Genomic DNA, 16,245 nt, shown 5'->3' with positions numbered 1-16,245 from the left:
TAATAATAATAATAATAAAGTCACTGTAATAATTAAACATCACACACACATACGTTTATAGCTTTCTAGGACATTTAATCAAGTATGAACCTTTTATTTTACAATTTCACAGAGGAAGCAGTGGTAAAATCTAATGTTACCCCAGATTTCGAAGCCAATTAGTCTCTTTCACTGCAGACATTTTCACTTGTCATAGCAGGACAAGTACAGGCATAATTAATGACAATAATGATGACTGCTTCACATGTAAGAAAATCAGTTGCAGGGTCCTAGTATAGACCTTTTTCACAGCAGACATCTTGTCATGTCATAGCACAAGAAAAGCACAGGTGTGATTGATAACATTAAAAATGACTGCATTCCATTTAGGTGAGCTAGTGTCATGGTCCTGGTATTGTCCATGCTGGCTCACTGGCAAGCCTTCATTAATTAATGTTATTAGTTGTACTTGTGTTTTTGCTGCTTGACTAAAATGTCTGTCATGAAAAAGGCCTGTGCAGGTGTGGCTGAATTTGCATTTTGGTTGATATTTGAGGCTCATTTTGTTAAACACACCTGTTGTACGGACATACAATTTGCCTGATACTCATCTGCATCCAGTACCCAAAGCCATTGTTTTGACAGGAATATTGTGCATTTTGTCAACCACAGTATTCTGGAGGCAAATGGGCATGTAAATCACCACGTCTGTACAAACATTACAAAGATTTGAGTGAAAATATTTGCATAGTGCAAGCTTTCCTGTTTTCAACAGAAAAAGGCAGCTGACTTAATTCATGCTTAAAACAATTGTGTCACATTAACTAAACAGCTGAAACTGTAAATTAGTAACATGTATCTGTGATTGGTTTAAGAGTACATTTAAAAATCCCAAAATAATAATATAATGATAATAAGTTAGAAAAATCATAGTTCACACCAATGAGATCTACATACAGAAGAGTTCAATATAAAACAGACTGATTAATACAAAAGAATAGCTTCAGCAATGGCTGTTATTTTGTCGTTCAGAATTGAATTCTTGGATTGTATTTCATGATTTCAGTTATCATTTTGATACTGTTCATAGTTAGACAGTTTATCTGTCCGTAAAGCCAACCGTGTCATTAGCAGGACCACAACAAATCCCAATAAAGAGAATTCTCACAATTTCCACAGATGACCTTTTTCTCAGAAGACGAACTGACTTTTCTGGAAGTGTAACCATTAACTCCTTCTCTATTTTGATTGAATTCTCTTGTTCTTCTTCTTCTTGTTCTTCTTGTTCTTCTTCTTCTCTTGTGTTGATACATTACAAACTACAACTCAGAAAGTACTATCATAAGATATAAGATATATACTTAAGATATAAGATAGCACTTTATGTACAGTATATATATAGGCTTCAATTATATATATTTTAAATTATATATAGGCTTAAATTGAATAAATAAATGGGTAACAATAAAGTAAGAATAAAAAATAAACAAAGTAAACAAATTGCCAATAATAGTAAAATATTCATCCAATAAACAAGTGAAAGGAAAATAAATAAAAGCTGCAGGGGACTCACCAAACAACCCTTCATATTACAGTAATGTACACAAATGTATCAATTCTAATGTTTTAGCTATATTAGGGGAAGACTTTTAATATTATGACATAATGTTACAACATTTTTGTTCTGTGTATGTGGACTTTGCACATTAAGAATTTACAATTTCTACAATTTTTTAACTATTTTTATTTACAATTTACGATTTACAGTGTTAATGTTATGTATATTTTTATCCCTTGATAAAGGGATGGCTGGCTCTGTTTACGTCACTACTGTGCGACCCACATGTCGAGGTGAAAGTGCAAGCTGCCATTTTTTCGAAGGAATCTTCCTGACTAGTTAGACAAGCAAAGACAAACGGTGAGTTTCACCGTCACTCTTTAGCGGCTTTGTTTTCTCTGTTGGCGTACTGAAGACAAATTCCACACGAATATTACACAAGCGTGGTTAATTTAAACTCGGGTTAAAGCGCAGGCTTAGCCCAGGGCGGCACTGGTCTGCAGATGGCTGCTTAGCTCGGCTAGCTAACGTTAGCTGTGGCTGTAAACAAACACTACAGACAGTGAAGACACAGCAGATGATAAACGAGCTCAGACCTTGCAGGTTTGTTCGGTAACGTTAGATTTGGTCAATAATTCAGTTAGCTAAAGAGCTAAATTAACATCAGAAACTTAACGTTTGGTGGAGCGGGCAGCAGGAGGCAGTTTAAGGCTGTGTGTCTGTAAGTTAGCGACACAACTTCAGTTTTGATGACCGTGCAGGTTTCTCCAAACTAGGTCGGAGCTCAGTCGCTTTAGAGCGGGTCGGGGTCTGTCGGGTCACAGGGGAAACACAGACTTACACCGGCATGTCGTCCTTCTCTGAGTCGGCCCTGGAGAAGAAGCTGACGGAGCTGAGCAGCTCACAGCAGAGCGTCCAGACTCTGTCTCTGTGGATCATCCACCACCGCAAACACTCGGCCCTCATCGTCAAAGTGTGGCACAGAGAGCTGAAAAAAGGTGAGAGCAGTCAGTTGCGGCAAAGTATGTTAATGCGTGTTGTTGTTGTTGATTTTGTGCAACAAAACACAATATTGGTAACGTGAAACTCCACATGTGAGGTTAAGGTGTCAGTGTGGCATATAGAAGAACTGTTAGCAGACGTATTCATTTGTAACAGGCTGAAATCTGCATAGAGAGGAAATGATTTTGAGATGCTGTTTTCAAACCTGAATGTGAAAGAAAAGCTTCTTCTTTTTCTTAAAATAGTAATTATTACTGAAACTGCTATTACTGAAAAGGAGAATGGCACCATAACACAGTGTTGACGTGCCTTGGTTTTATTGATGCTGTATTCTGTTTGAATGGCTGAACACATCTGAGATAGGCGGCGATTCAGAGGTCTTGAACCTAGCTAGATCTGGATGGAGTACACACCGAAAACCAGGCATTATTATTTATTTATGTCACTCCACTACACCTGTGGTTACAATGACAAAACATACTGGGGAATGTAGGAAATTAGTTACTGAAGCAGAATAGATGGGTATATTGAAGAAAAGTAGGTGCAATTACAAATTAAACTTAACAGCTGACTAATTCAGAGTGCATTGGCCATCACAGATTGATGATATAGTGTAAGAGTATTTTCTTTTTCTTTTTAAATCTTGAAATATGATAATTTACGTGTCCTCCAGCTAAAAGCAGCAGGAAGCTGACGTTCCTGTATCTGGCCAACGATGTCATCCAGAACAGCAAGAAGAAAGGACCAGAGTTCACCAAAGACTTTGAGACTGTCCTCGTCGATGCCTGCTCCCATGTTGCCAGGTAGATTTGATGTGACCACTGCATGCTCTCAGACAGCTACTACAAATGATCTGTGTAATAATTGTGTGTATTTGTGAGCGGGCCAACGTGTGTGTGTGTGAGTGTAGATATGTGGCGGGAAACCTGCTTCTACCGCTTAAGTTTGTTGTATTTCTTTCCTTTTCGTTTCCTGCTTTCTGCAAATAAATGTTCTAATGGGGATAATATTTAAAGGTGGATTTCACCCCAAAATAAAAATTTGATCGTGATCCCTCTGCCCCATCCAGCCCCATTAATGTTTGTTGGACCACCAAACCAAACTAATCATAGGTTTGTCTCAAGTGTCTCTCAAACTAAAATGATAGGCTAAAACATGTAGAGCCTTATAATAACAAGGTAAACATTAAATATTTGGTCCCATAGTGCAATCATGTGGCAACAAAACATTTTTTTTATGATGCACAAGTTGTTTGGGGGAATTTGCCAAACACAGTTTTTGCTATGTTTTGTGGTGTAAAAATGACATTTTAATGAATTCTCTCTTCTTCTACTGCACTCTACTGTTCCCCTGCCTCTCTGCAGAGAAGCAGATGAGAGCTGTAAAAAGCCCATGGAGAGACTGCTGAACATCTGGAAGGAGAGGAGCCTCTACAGAGCCGACTTCATTCAGCAGCTCAAACTGGCCATAGAAGACTCGAACAGCCCAAGGCCTTCAGGTTAGATGCTTGTTAGTTTGTTACGCCTGTACATGAATATATACCGCATTCGTTATTGGTGAGCGATGACCCAGAATTTGGCATTGATTCGATACCAAGTAAAACCAGGGCCAGGAGGATCAATGATATTGATACCAATACTATTTATTATTAGCTAATGCAATATGCAAGGGAGAGAAGTATGTCCTGGTCTATGAGGTAAATGCATCATTGATAAGCTGCTTCTGAATATATTTTAATTACCACTGTAAAGTATCAGTAGTACCGATACTTCAGGTATCGATCTGCTTTGTTTCTTAACACCTTTTCATACCGATCCATATTATCAGTGTAAAACATTATAGCAGAAGAATCCTGTAAACTGTAATGGTGTTAGTTTACAGATTTGAGAGTCCTAACTTTTTTTTTGTCAGAGGTGGAATTGAAAGATGATTACTTCATTTAAAAATAGATGAATGGTGACTTAACTGCCATTTTACTATAACTTTGTTCGGACAAAATGTCAGGATTTCTTCTCAGAATAACCTAAAGGAGGTTGGTTTTTTATGCTGTTACTCATCTGTAGTATAATATGTAGGATTAACTACATACTTGATGGTGATATTGATAATGTATGGGTGTTTTTCTGTTCTGTGGTCTCTAAACTTGACTCTGCAGAAGAGAAGAAGGCTGTGAAACGAAGCTATCAGAAGATCCAGGAAGAGGAAGATGACGAAGACGACGACTACAGAAGCCACATCTCCCCTCTCAACACCGACACCTCCGCAACTCAACTGGTAGGAGGCCAACGCTGCACCTGAATGGCACAAAATGCATTTCACTCTTTCACTACTTTCTACACTTTTCCACTGTTTTTTCTGTCACATGGTCTCCTCCCTGATCATTTCCCCCTCCTCCTTGACTCCTGTTAACTTTCGCCCTCTAATCCCTCTAAACACACTCTGACACACACTTTCAGACAGAGGAGCTGGTGAAGGCCCTGCAGGACTTAGAGAACGCTGCATCAGGCGACGCAGCAGTTCGTCAGAAGATCGCCTCGCTGCCACAGGAAGTCCAGGACGTTTCCCTGCTGGAGAAAATCACTGGTAAGACTTGAGAAATTACTTTTCTCTGACTATTTTATATAGTTATTTATTCAGCATGGATTTGTCGTAGTATTATTTTTCCTCATCAGTGAAACATGTTTCTGAATTGTATTCATTTGTTATATTTTAAAATCCATCCCATACAAAAGTAATATGATTCAGCTATGGGAAAAATTCCAAAGCAAGTGCACACACAAACAATAGACAGTCAAATAAGATGAGCAATAAATTAAACAATGCATACAGTGTTGAAAGTAAAGAATTCACAATTGTTAAACTCAGGTGTTACAGCTTCTTACAGTCAGTGAGTTTAGTCAGGTTATAGTAATATCCTGTACATGACATAAAATGTGCATTGTGTCCACATTATAGTAATATAGTATTTTATTTGTATAGAACCTTTATAAACACAACACATGTTGATTTAATATAGGACAAAAGACACAGTACTAAATAAAATAAGAAAAATAAAAAAAATGTTGGGGGAAAAAAATATGATAGTAAAAAGAAAGAGGTTTTTAAAAAAATATTTAAGGGTTTAAAGTTATGCCCTGTACACAAAGAAACTAAAAACACGTCATATTCTGGGACCTTAACAACCCACTTTGGCGCCAATCTAGACAAGGAGGCCGCAGACAAGCTGTCGAAAACGGTGGATGAAGCCTGTTTGCTGCTGGCGGAGTACAACGGCCGACTGGCTGCAGAGCTGGAGGACCGGAGGCAGCTGGCTCGCATGCTGACTGAATACATCAGCAGCCAAAGGGAGGCGCTCATGGAGAGAGAGAAGAAACTAGAGGCAAGTTTCTCCTTCGCTTATTAATGAGTGTTAAGTCACTTTTTAAAGGAATATAATAGAGCAAGTAATTCATTTCTATATTTTGGCAGTAAGCAAATTGATATTTACTTGTTTTGTATTTAAACTGGCAATAAAAGTCATGGGAGTCTTTAATGCTTTAATGTAAGCTGATTAATCAGACAGTAATTACCTGCAAAGATCTGAATGTAGTAATCTTTTTACCTTTCTGATATCTGGACATGAGATATAAAATGGATTGTGCAATCCACATGCAGTTTGTATTTGAACACATAACTCGTCAGCACTTGCCATGACAGGCTGTAAATCCCGCAGCCTATACCCTAGATCAGTCTGAATTTTGGCTGAGCCAGCATGAGCATAGAGGACAAGAAAAGAATGGAAAGACGGGTGAACAGTCAACCTGATCCATGGTCCATTTACTATTTTCATAGTTTTGACCATGATTCCTTTCGGTAATATCGTTGTTCTCAACATTAATCGCTGACATCGAAAGATGGCACTAAATCGAAGTCAAACAGGGCAAGAAACATGACCAGTGAGATGATCAAATGGTAAAAATCATAACCAAAAACTGTATTTTAAACATCCACCACCGTTTACAGACAGACTTCCTGTTTCACCGCTGACCTGCTGTACTAGTGTAGTTTGCACATAGTTTTCCTCTGAAATGAGGGATTATTTATGACATTTCTGGTGCATCCACTTTCAGTTTTACCTCCAAATCAAGTGGTTGAGTTTGTTTACAACTTGTTTCCAGATTTCTGAAATTACTTTGAGTACAGTGTACTAATAACTGATAGAAGTACTGGTCAAAACTACACAAATTATTATCTTTTAAAGCCACATACTGTGCCCAAAATTGCCACAAAGCTGTAGTTACAAGACATTTTGAAAGAATTTTGTAAATTTGGTAGTAATCAGTTCTGTGCTGTGTCATCTTGTCCTCTCCAGGAATACAAGCAGAAACTGGCAAGGGTGACCCAGGTTAGGAAAGAGCTGAAGTCCCACATCCAAAGTCTCCCTGACCTCTCCCTCCTGCCCAACGTGACCGGGGGTCTGGCCCCGCTCCCCTCGGCCGGAGACCTCTTCTCCACCGACTGAGAAGTCTTGGCCCAGACACACTTCCCCACGTGCCCCTCCCCGCCCAAACCCAGTGCTTGATTCACAAAATACTTTTAGCTGTGTCTCCAGCCAGAGGACACATGTGGTCAAACCTGCAGGACAAGAGGGAGGAAGGGACATTAGAAGGAAATCAAAACGCTCTGCAGAGGAGAACAGAGACTCTGTCAGCCTGGATTTTTCCAGCACTTGCTCGATCGACAAGGATTCCACTCCACCAGCTTGGAACGAGTTTGTTTCCCGTTTGTTTTTATGATTTTTTTTTAATGCTGGAAATGTCAGTGATCTACGAGGAGGGGTGGGGTAAAGACAAAAAGCTTAGACAGACAGAAATGTTGGTTGTCAGGATGTGTCAATCAAAGTCTTTCTGTGTGGTATATTTTGTATTCAGCGAGCAAAGGTGGGCCGTTTGCTCTCACAATGCTCAGAGGTTGCGACTACACTGTGAAGAGGATGTACCATTCATTAGTTTTATTTTTCAGTTGTGGGGGGCTTTTTATTGACACATAGTCAGATAGGTGGTTTTGATGTGTGTGTGTGTGTACAATTACAGAAGATGTCAGATTGGGTTCAGTGTACGTTGCTTTTTGGTTGCTTCATGAACTTCTTGAATGCTCACGGTCAACAGCTGTGACTCAGTAACACTTCATAGAGACAGTGTGCGGGACAGTATCATCTTTGTAGTTTAAAGTCAATAGAAACGTTTTTTTGTGTCCCTGTTTGCAAGCGTTTTTGTCATTTACAGACTAAACCTTTGCAATGCAAAGTGCCCGTTCGTTTTTCACGCTTTAATTTGGACAGATGCTTGAAATATGGAAAGGCTAATTATGTTCGTAAGTGTGTACTAGACGAGGTTCGAGTTTTATAAAACAAAATCCTGGAAGTTTGAGGAAACAATTCAAAAAAAAGTTTGCTTTCTAGTAGACTGCCTGGGCTTTAGTTATATGAAAATTGTATGAAGCCCCAAAACTCAAAAATACAATATTTTCTTAGAGGGCAAAAAAGCTAAGAAAAACTAAAGAAAAGTGTTAAAGATCATTACGTTTTAGTGTGTATGTAGAGCTGGGAAATATGGAAATAAAGAAATATCAAGATAAGTTGATAAGATGAACACCCTTTTCTGATATTGTTAACTATCACAACGTGTTTTGGTATAAAAAGAAATCAGTACATGTCGTTCAGTTACATTCATTACATTAGATGTAACGTGAAATGGACAGAACTGTCATTTTAAGCTACATTCTCAAGTATTTAAGAAAGTTGTGTTCAGTGATTTACAATATTCAATTCCCACAATGATAGTAAAATGATGAGTAATAATGTATTCATATTGCTCAGTCCTACCTGTGTGTAGATGTCCAGTGATGTAATATTTTACTAAAAAGTAGCAGCAACGGATTCACCTCTGTGGCCCTTTTCTCAGGTTTCTTTTTTAAAATGACCGTCATTACAAATTCCTTCATTGAGAAATTCAGGTCTGGAAGTGCGAGATATTCCCAAAATCACTCTTGGTACAAAATTCCGTCATGATTTTGTCAACAGTTCTCTGTCAAGGCCAAAATAATGTGTATAATTTCTTAAGATCATTTTTGATTTTCAGTTTGTCTGTATACAGAAAGAAAAATCCATTTGCTTTATGATAAAAAGGTCAGAGATATTTACCTGGATCACGGCTCCTGCTGCTGGAGATTTCTCTAAAGTTAAAGAAGATTGTTGCTGTAATTTACCTGCTGATGCAACAAACTCGGGCGAGAAATGCTGCTGCAAATCCTTTTCAGTAAACTCTCAGATTGACTGGTGTCTCCTGGCAGTCTGGAACCACAAAATGTTTCAAACAGCAGGTAAACATGTGAATCACAGCCGCTTTAGCAGTGTTTGTTAAACTGAAAGGTGTGGATGTAATCATTAGTCATTTTTTGCAGTCAAAACGGATATGTGGGCCTATTTTTGGTGCATTAAAATGGCTTTGGATGTTAGAAGTTTTAAGTTTAAAGAACAGAGAGTGGAGGGATTTTCACCCGTTATTTGGTTCAGTCTTGATTAGAAACAATCCAACAGTAAATTTAAGTACAACCACTGTATGACAGGAAGGATTTCAGCAACATTTTGACCCAGGTGTGCTTCACTGTAGACATTAGTTAGATCTTTTCTTACCTATTTGCCGTGCAGTATGTTTCTCTCTGCAGAATCATGCCGTACTGCCAGGACTCTACCAGTAGGGGTAGTGTTGTATTGAAAGTGATTCAGTGGATGCCAATAAACCTGAACCATTTGAACAAATGCTCTGTGTATTTTGCATGAAGTCAATATAAGGTAGATATATATATATATATAAAGAATTCACACACAACAAAACCCCACACCGTTAGATGTGTTGCTTGTAAATTTTTTGTCTGTGAAAAGAGAACTTTAGTTAAACACACAAAATAACATGTTGTACAGTATGACATAATACAGCTATATAATACCAGCTCTAGGAGTGAGTTTCTCAACCATGGGATCAGTCACCACATGGAGTCATTTGATATGCAGACAGGGTAACATATACTGTATGTAGATGGGGAAAAACACAAATAAAAACATTTCTCCACTCTAGATGACAGTCACATATATACTTCTATCTTCAACATGTCATCTATTTATAGTTGCATCATTACATTGTAAATAAATTCCAGATATCCTGTCCATCACTGTATACACATTTCATAATTTGGGACCAACGCAAGAATAATTAAAAAAAATAGTGAGAGGTTTTAAAAAGACAAGCTGGCGAACATTCATTTTAAATTATGTACCAACCAGTGGGTGCTGTAGGGTTGTAGTGGTTAAATAAATAGGTTTTAATCCAACAAAGTATACAAAGCATGCTGCACTGCTAATTTACTTCCTGACATAAAACAGGGTCAGAGCCCAGAAAACGTTGACAGGCTAAATTACTTTTCTGAAAGTAATCTTCTCACATGGTGGGCCTAAGCCTTTTTGGAGCTCTAAAAGTACCCTCCACCTGAGAGTCTATTTCTCCACCTTAACAAGACCACTGACATCCCAAATACACAAGGGACATGGTTTTAAAACAAAATCTCTTTTTGGCACCTATTATCTTGAAATTGGGCACAAGTTCAGTGGCAAGTAAAAGTGTGCGTTGGTACGACCATTTCATTTTAGAAATCATGTGTGAATGTGTGATGTGGTGAATGCATATAACTTACAACACATTATTAGATGGAGGAACACAGTATCAGCAGAGTTGGTCTGGATTCTTCAGAAGCAGTGTGGGTGGGAGGAGAGTCCAGACTGCAGAAAACTGGGGGTGAAGAGTGAAACACAAGAATATAACAATACAAATATAACGATACGCAGATGATGTTCCTCTTGGGGTCTAATTTATGTTCAGAACACAATGAAATTCCTGTCCGTATATTAACAACAAACTTAAAAGTTATTTATGAATAACTATATAAAATATAAAATAATCATCAGTGTTGTTTGGCAACAAGTACAGTAACATGTTTCCATTACTCTCATGTGTTAACTATACCTTTGTTACTAAAATGATTGAAAGTGTGTTATATACGTAATCATATTTTGGTAGGCTTACATCCATTTACATTGGTGCATAAACAGAGCGTTATCCACCATCCATTTTCTATAATCGCTTATTCTTAGAAGGGTCATGGTGGGCTGGAGCCAATCTCAGCTGACACTGGGGGAGAGGCAGGGTACACCCTGGACAGGTCGCCAGTTTATTGCAGGGCTGACATATAGAGACAGACAAACCAATCACGTTCACAGTCACACCTATGGGCAATTTTAGAGTGATCAGTGAACCTAACCTGCATGTCTTTGGATTGTGGGAGGAAGCAGGAGTACCTGGAGAGAACCCACACAGGAACGGGGAGAACATGCAAACTCCCAGTCGGCCAACGTGGTTCGAACCCAGAACCCTCTTGCTGTGAAGCGACAGTGCTAACCACCTCATAAACAGAGCATTATGAAAAGAAATAATGAAAAAACTGCTTGAGAATGTACTGTAAGTCATAATAAAATTAATATTAGCAAGCAATCTCTGCCTAATTTAATAAAGGTGTGACAAAAATCATGACGACTTATTCCAAAAACAGGAAAACTGCATACTGTAGCAAAGAGGAGCAATGGTCACACTGGACCCTCAACAGTACACCGTCAGTATCACTGACTGAAAGAGACCCAAGATGATATTTGCTTAACAACAGTGCAGTGCAATCACCACATCTGACAGCCTCAACAAAAACTAAAATTACAGAATAATCCCTCAATTCCTCATTTTCTTGGTGAAGGGCAGCAGCATCCTGGTCAAAAGGAGAACAGACATTGTCTTTGGAATGATGGGTGTTGTTTACATTTTGTGATGTCATAATGATCCATTCTAGAGTCCTGTTATTACTTGTCACACTCTCACACACAACTAGCGACCCTTGTTGAGAGTCAGGAGAGAAACCTGTACCCAAGAAGACAAAAAGTTCTCATATTGAAGCGCAAAGATGAGTGAAAACAAAAATAGCTCAGTGTATAATGAGCTCCGTCTGGAAAAACAGCTTTGTGATGCGGTCATAAGAGTGGACAACGTTGAATTTCACGGGCACAAGGTCATCCTCTGTAACTGCAGCCCGTATTTCAGGTGAGCTGGTTATCAGAACTTAACTGAATTTACCTTCATTGAATAAGCTGAAAATTAGCTGTGAAGGAAGTTAAGTCATCAGTGAGAGAGTTAATGTAATGCAACACAGTCCAATGTTAATGCTGACACTGACTCATGGACAAACAAGGTGGTAAAACAAAGTTGTTTGAACAAGGGGAAAGAAAAGACTGATGGACATGAGTTGGCACATTAGCACATTTTAAAAAGGATACTGAAGGTTTTTTTTTTATAAGTTTATACTAAAGGTGAAGTCCACTGTCTGCACAGATTCAGCAACTGTAGACATCAAAGCTCATTTTCCTTTCAGATGATGATTTTTACTGCCAGTCTTTTTGTGTACAGTTTACTGTAATATGATGATGATGTAATTTGATGTGACATTTATACACTGATTTACAAACTGTTTCAAATAACATCAGTATTGTCCTTGAGTAGTAGTAGTAGCACTTGTGATTACAAATACTGCATTTCCAATATCCATGTGAAAATAATTCTTGACTCTGGTAAACACAACAGACGCCATTAGCAGTGATTCATATGTGGAGGTCTGATTTGTGCACTACTCAAAAAAATTGAAACACAAAGTGCATTATATTGCTTATTGATTGCAGTTTAACATAATCTCTTGGGGGGACTGAAGTTTATTTAATTATCTGTGCAGTGGCTGGATGCAGCTTTAATGCAATTGCTGTTTTCTGTTCATTTTAACTTGGTCATATTTGTTCTGAAAAGTGCAATGTTGGTCTTATATTCACATCATTAATGTAAGAAGTGTAAGTATAAATGGAAAGTGTGGACCACTTTTTTTTCAATCCCTTGTTCTGCCTCCTTCCTGGCCCACAGGGCCCTCTTTACTCACTGGTCAGCCCCTGACAGTCGGGTCTTTGACATTCCCAATGTGTCACCTGACATGATGAAGCTCATCATTGAGTATGCCTACACTGGCTTTGTTCCTGTGACACAAGATAATATACAAGAGCTGTTTATAGCAGCAGACCGGTTCGATGTAAAGGGCATCATACAAGTCTGCAGTGACCACCTGGAGGAGCAGCTGGCCCCACAGAACTGCATCGGCATCGGGCAGTTCACAGACGTCTACTACCACCCTGAACTGAAACGCAAGGCCTTTCTCTTCACACTGAATCACTTTGAGGAGGTTGCAGCCACCTCAGAGGAGTTCCTGCTGCTCTCTGCAGAGGAACTGGTTAACATAATTGAGAACGACCAACTCAATGTGAAAAAGGAGAAGACGGTGTTTGAGGCTATCCTTCGCTGGATTGCCTACGCACCTGAGGAACGCAGAGAATACATCTCTCTGCTTTTGTCCAACGTAAGTGAGGGATGAACAATTACTTCATAGGTCTGAATCTGCGTTAGAAGTAATAGATGGTGACAAATACAAAACACACATGACTGAAGCCCTGACAATCATTAGGTTAAATTCATGAATTATATGAATTATATCATTATATTATTAATTATTTCCAAATAATCAACCTCATCAACAAATCTTTTCAGACGAGACCCGGACAGATTTATATAATGATATTTGACTGTTAAAAACATCCAATGACAATATATTGACCAACACAACATAAACAAATATTTTTTATAAAAGGATCCTTTAAATTTGGTATTTTTAAAATGAAATTAGAATTACTGCCCCGCGGCTGTATGCCTCTGCCAACCAGTCAAGTTGCAGTTTACATCCATTTCTGTCCAGACTCAGATTATATATGTAGTGAATACGACGAGATGGAGGAAAGCTCATACTGTGCTAGTTATTGTTTACGGTCGTCCCAGTCAATATGTGTGTGAAATCTGGAATCGCTCAATTCATTCTTAAATTATGGCTAAGAACCTATTTCGAGGTCACAATGACCTTTGGTGGACGGACAACCCTAAGACATAATGCCTCCAGCCTCGGCTATCGCCGGCGTGGAGGCGTAAAAATGACAGAGCAGAACATCTTTCTGTAAAAAAAAATTGTCAGTGCTCTCTAGTGGACAAACTGTGTATTTGCAACACTGTTTTTAAATGACGTTAAACATATGTTTGGCATTTCTGTACTGTAATTTCATGTTACTTAACAGCAGAAATATATGCTAATACAATACATCTGTGATAAGCTAAAATCGTCTGATAATATCAGCCATGCTGAAGTATCGGCTGGGCTGTTTTAGTCAATTTAATTCCAACTTCTGTCCTCATGTCTCTCCGTGTAGGTCAGGCTGGCTTTGATGAGTCCAGAATACGTCATAGACAGCATAACAGAAAATGAACTGGTGAAGGCATGTAAAGAGTGTGGACCAATTCTCCTCAAGACCTTGGATGCCATGCTTGCCCTTCGAACAAGGAGGTTCACTGACTCTATTTTCTATAACCCTTTGGCCCGCCCACGACTGCCCCCTGCCATCCTATTAGCTGTTGGAGGCTGGAGTGGTGGCAGTCCCACCAATGGCATCGAGGCATATGATGTCCGTGCTGACCGCTGGATCAATGTAGCTAACCAGGAGGTTCTCCGGGCCTACCATGGTGCTGCTTTCCTCAATGGATCACTTTACTGTGTTGGTGGCTTTGACAGCGTTGAACAGTTCAGCACTATGTACAGGTTTGACCTGGGCACACACACCTGGCAGGAGGTGGCACCAATGCATACAAGCCGCTGCTACGTCAGCATAACTGTGATGGACGGATACATATACGCCATGGGAGGTTATGATGGGCAAGATCGACTCGAAACTGCAGAGCGTTACCTGCCCAGTACCAACCAGTGGACTTTAATTGCGCCCATGCATGATCAGAGGAGTGACGCCAGTTGCACCACCCTCCATAGCAAGGTGGGTGTAGCTAAAGCGCAGCTCGCAATAACTAAGATAGCTCTGTGTAAGGGCAGGGAGAGCACCGAAGTTGCACATTTCTAGTTTGACTCTTTGAACATTTAAGCTTGACTGAAAAAAAAGTTAGTTGGCCAACAAACTTTGAAGGCTAAAACAATATTGTTCCGAAGCCCAAAAAACAAATGTCAAAAGCAGCATTATTCATCCAGTATTTAGCATCACATTATGCCATATTGCCTCTTTTTTCTATTGACTGTAACTATTTTGTTCCCAAAGGTGTGGATATAAGTCTAGAAAAGCCATAGGTTAATGTTTTTGAATACTTGCCTTTGGTGGAAGTCTTCAAAAGATTACTCTTTAATTCTCTCCAGGTGTACATTTGTGGTGGCTTTAATGGGGCTGAGTGCCTGTCAACGGCTGAATGTTACAACCCAGAGACCGACCAGTGGACAGTGATCTCCTCCATGGCCACCAGGCGCAGTGGAATTGGGGTCATCGCCTATGCAGACCATGTCTTTGCAGTGAGCACACATAATACAGAAACACTCTAAGACACAGAGGCATAAAAAGATGTTAGCAGAGGTTTCAAACAGGGCTAAGACTGATATATGAGTTTGACAATATTGATCTTTCAGTACAAATTCAGTCAAGTCAGCATTGCACACCTCTGATACACAGTTTCAGTGTCTTATTGTCTACAAGTTGCATATGAGACACATACACATCCTTGAATACAATTTTAACCCTGAAAGATTCTTATAATATTCTGTCAGGAAAGTTGTAAAATTTAAAAACCTATTGCCAGAAAATATCAACAGTTTTACTCCAAAATGTTTGTATCAGCTGCCTTCTACTTTTTACCTGAAATGCTACATAACTTCATTTAAAAAGGCACGCATTGAGCTCAGGTGCCCTTCCTGACAAGGGTGCTGAATGAGACAGAAAAATATTAGCAGCAGTCCTGGCTTCATACTTCACTTTTTCTCTTATAGGTTGGTGGTTTCAATGGAACCAGCCGTCTGCACACTGCTGAGGCCTACAACCCCTACACCGACACCTGGCACGCTGTGCCCTCCATGCTGAACCCCCGCAGTAACTTCGGCATCGCAGTGCTCGATCACCGCCTCTTTGTGGTCGGTGGCTTCAACGGATTCACCACCACCCATGACATCGAGTGTTATGATGTCGAAGCTGGTGAGTGGTCTGATGTCTGTGACATGGAGATCTCCCGCAGCGCTTTGAGCTGCTGCGTGGTGTACGGGCTCCCCAACCTGGCCGAGTACGCTGCCCCTCGTCACTCCCTGCAGTTCTCCGGTGAGGAGGATGAAGTGCAGTGATGAAGCTCCAACTGTTCCTTAAATAAATGTCTGTTATGCATAAAACTACAGTGGCGCTACTGTTACTCCAGTAATTACAAAGATTTTCAGTTTGTGTGACAAACCCTTGTGACCTTTGAGCTCCCCTTTAAACAGTGATAGAAAAAAAGCAGACTCAAGCAGACAAAGTGAGACTTGATATTACTGTACAACAGCATGAACCCTCATGGCTCCTACTGTTTATATATTTCATGTGTGTTACATGCAACACAAACACTGGGTGACTCCAGCCAGTGTGAAATGCCCTGATCTACAAAACTCAGTATTTGACAGAGTAAGTAAATATGTAAGTA

General features: G+C 39.5%; 2 protein-coding genes across 2 annotated transcripts; both read left to right on the top strand.

Annotated features, from left to right (window-relative positions):
* The first annotated feature begins 2,366 nt into the window (after window positions 1–2,366).
* On the top strand, window positions 2,367–9,338 carry rprd1b (regulation of nuclear pre-mRNA domain containing 1B). Its single transcript, XM_070910119.1, has 7 exons — window positions 2,367–2,535; window positions 3,213–3,342; window positions 3,904–4,037; window positions 4,695–4,813; window positions 4,996–5,122; window positions 5,743–5,918; window positions 6,891–9,338. Exons 1-7 carry the CDS (start codon window positions 2,385–2,387, stop codon window positions 7,038–7,040), a joined length of 987 nt encoding a protein of 328 aa, XP_070766220.1. The 5' UTR covers window positions 2,367–2,384; the 3' UTR covers window positions 7,041–9,338.
* A 2,252-nt stretch (window positions 9,339–11,590) lies between these two features.
* LOC139289175 (kelch-like protein 10) lies at window positions 11,591–15,913 on the top strand. The gene is made up of 5 exons (XM_070910711.1): window positions 11,591–11,715; window positions 12,580–13,066; window positions 13,962–14,576; window positions 14,948–15,097; window positions 15,569–15,913. The coding sequence occupies exons 2-5, from the start codon at window positions 12,647–12,649 to the stop codon at window positions 15,911–15,913; spliced, it is 1,530 nt and encodes a 509-aa protein (XP_070766812.1). The 5' UTR covers window positions 11,591–11,715; window positions 12,580–12,646.
* The last annotated feature ends 332 nt before the right edge of the window (window positions 15,914–16,245 follow it).

Source organism: Enoplosus armatus, chromosome 8 (assembly GCF_043641665.1).
Source record: "Enoplosus armatus isolate fEnoArm2 chromosome 8, fEnoArm2.hap1, whole genome shotgun sequence".
Classification (NCBI taxonomy): Eukaryota; Metazoa; Chordata; class Actinopteri; order Centrarchiformes; family Enoplosidae; genus Enoplosus; species Enoplosus armatus.
The sequence above is the reverse complement of the archived record's forward strand: the minus strand, read 5'-3'. Positions and strand labels throughout refer to the sequence as shown.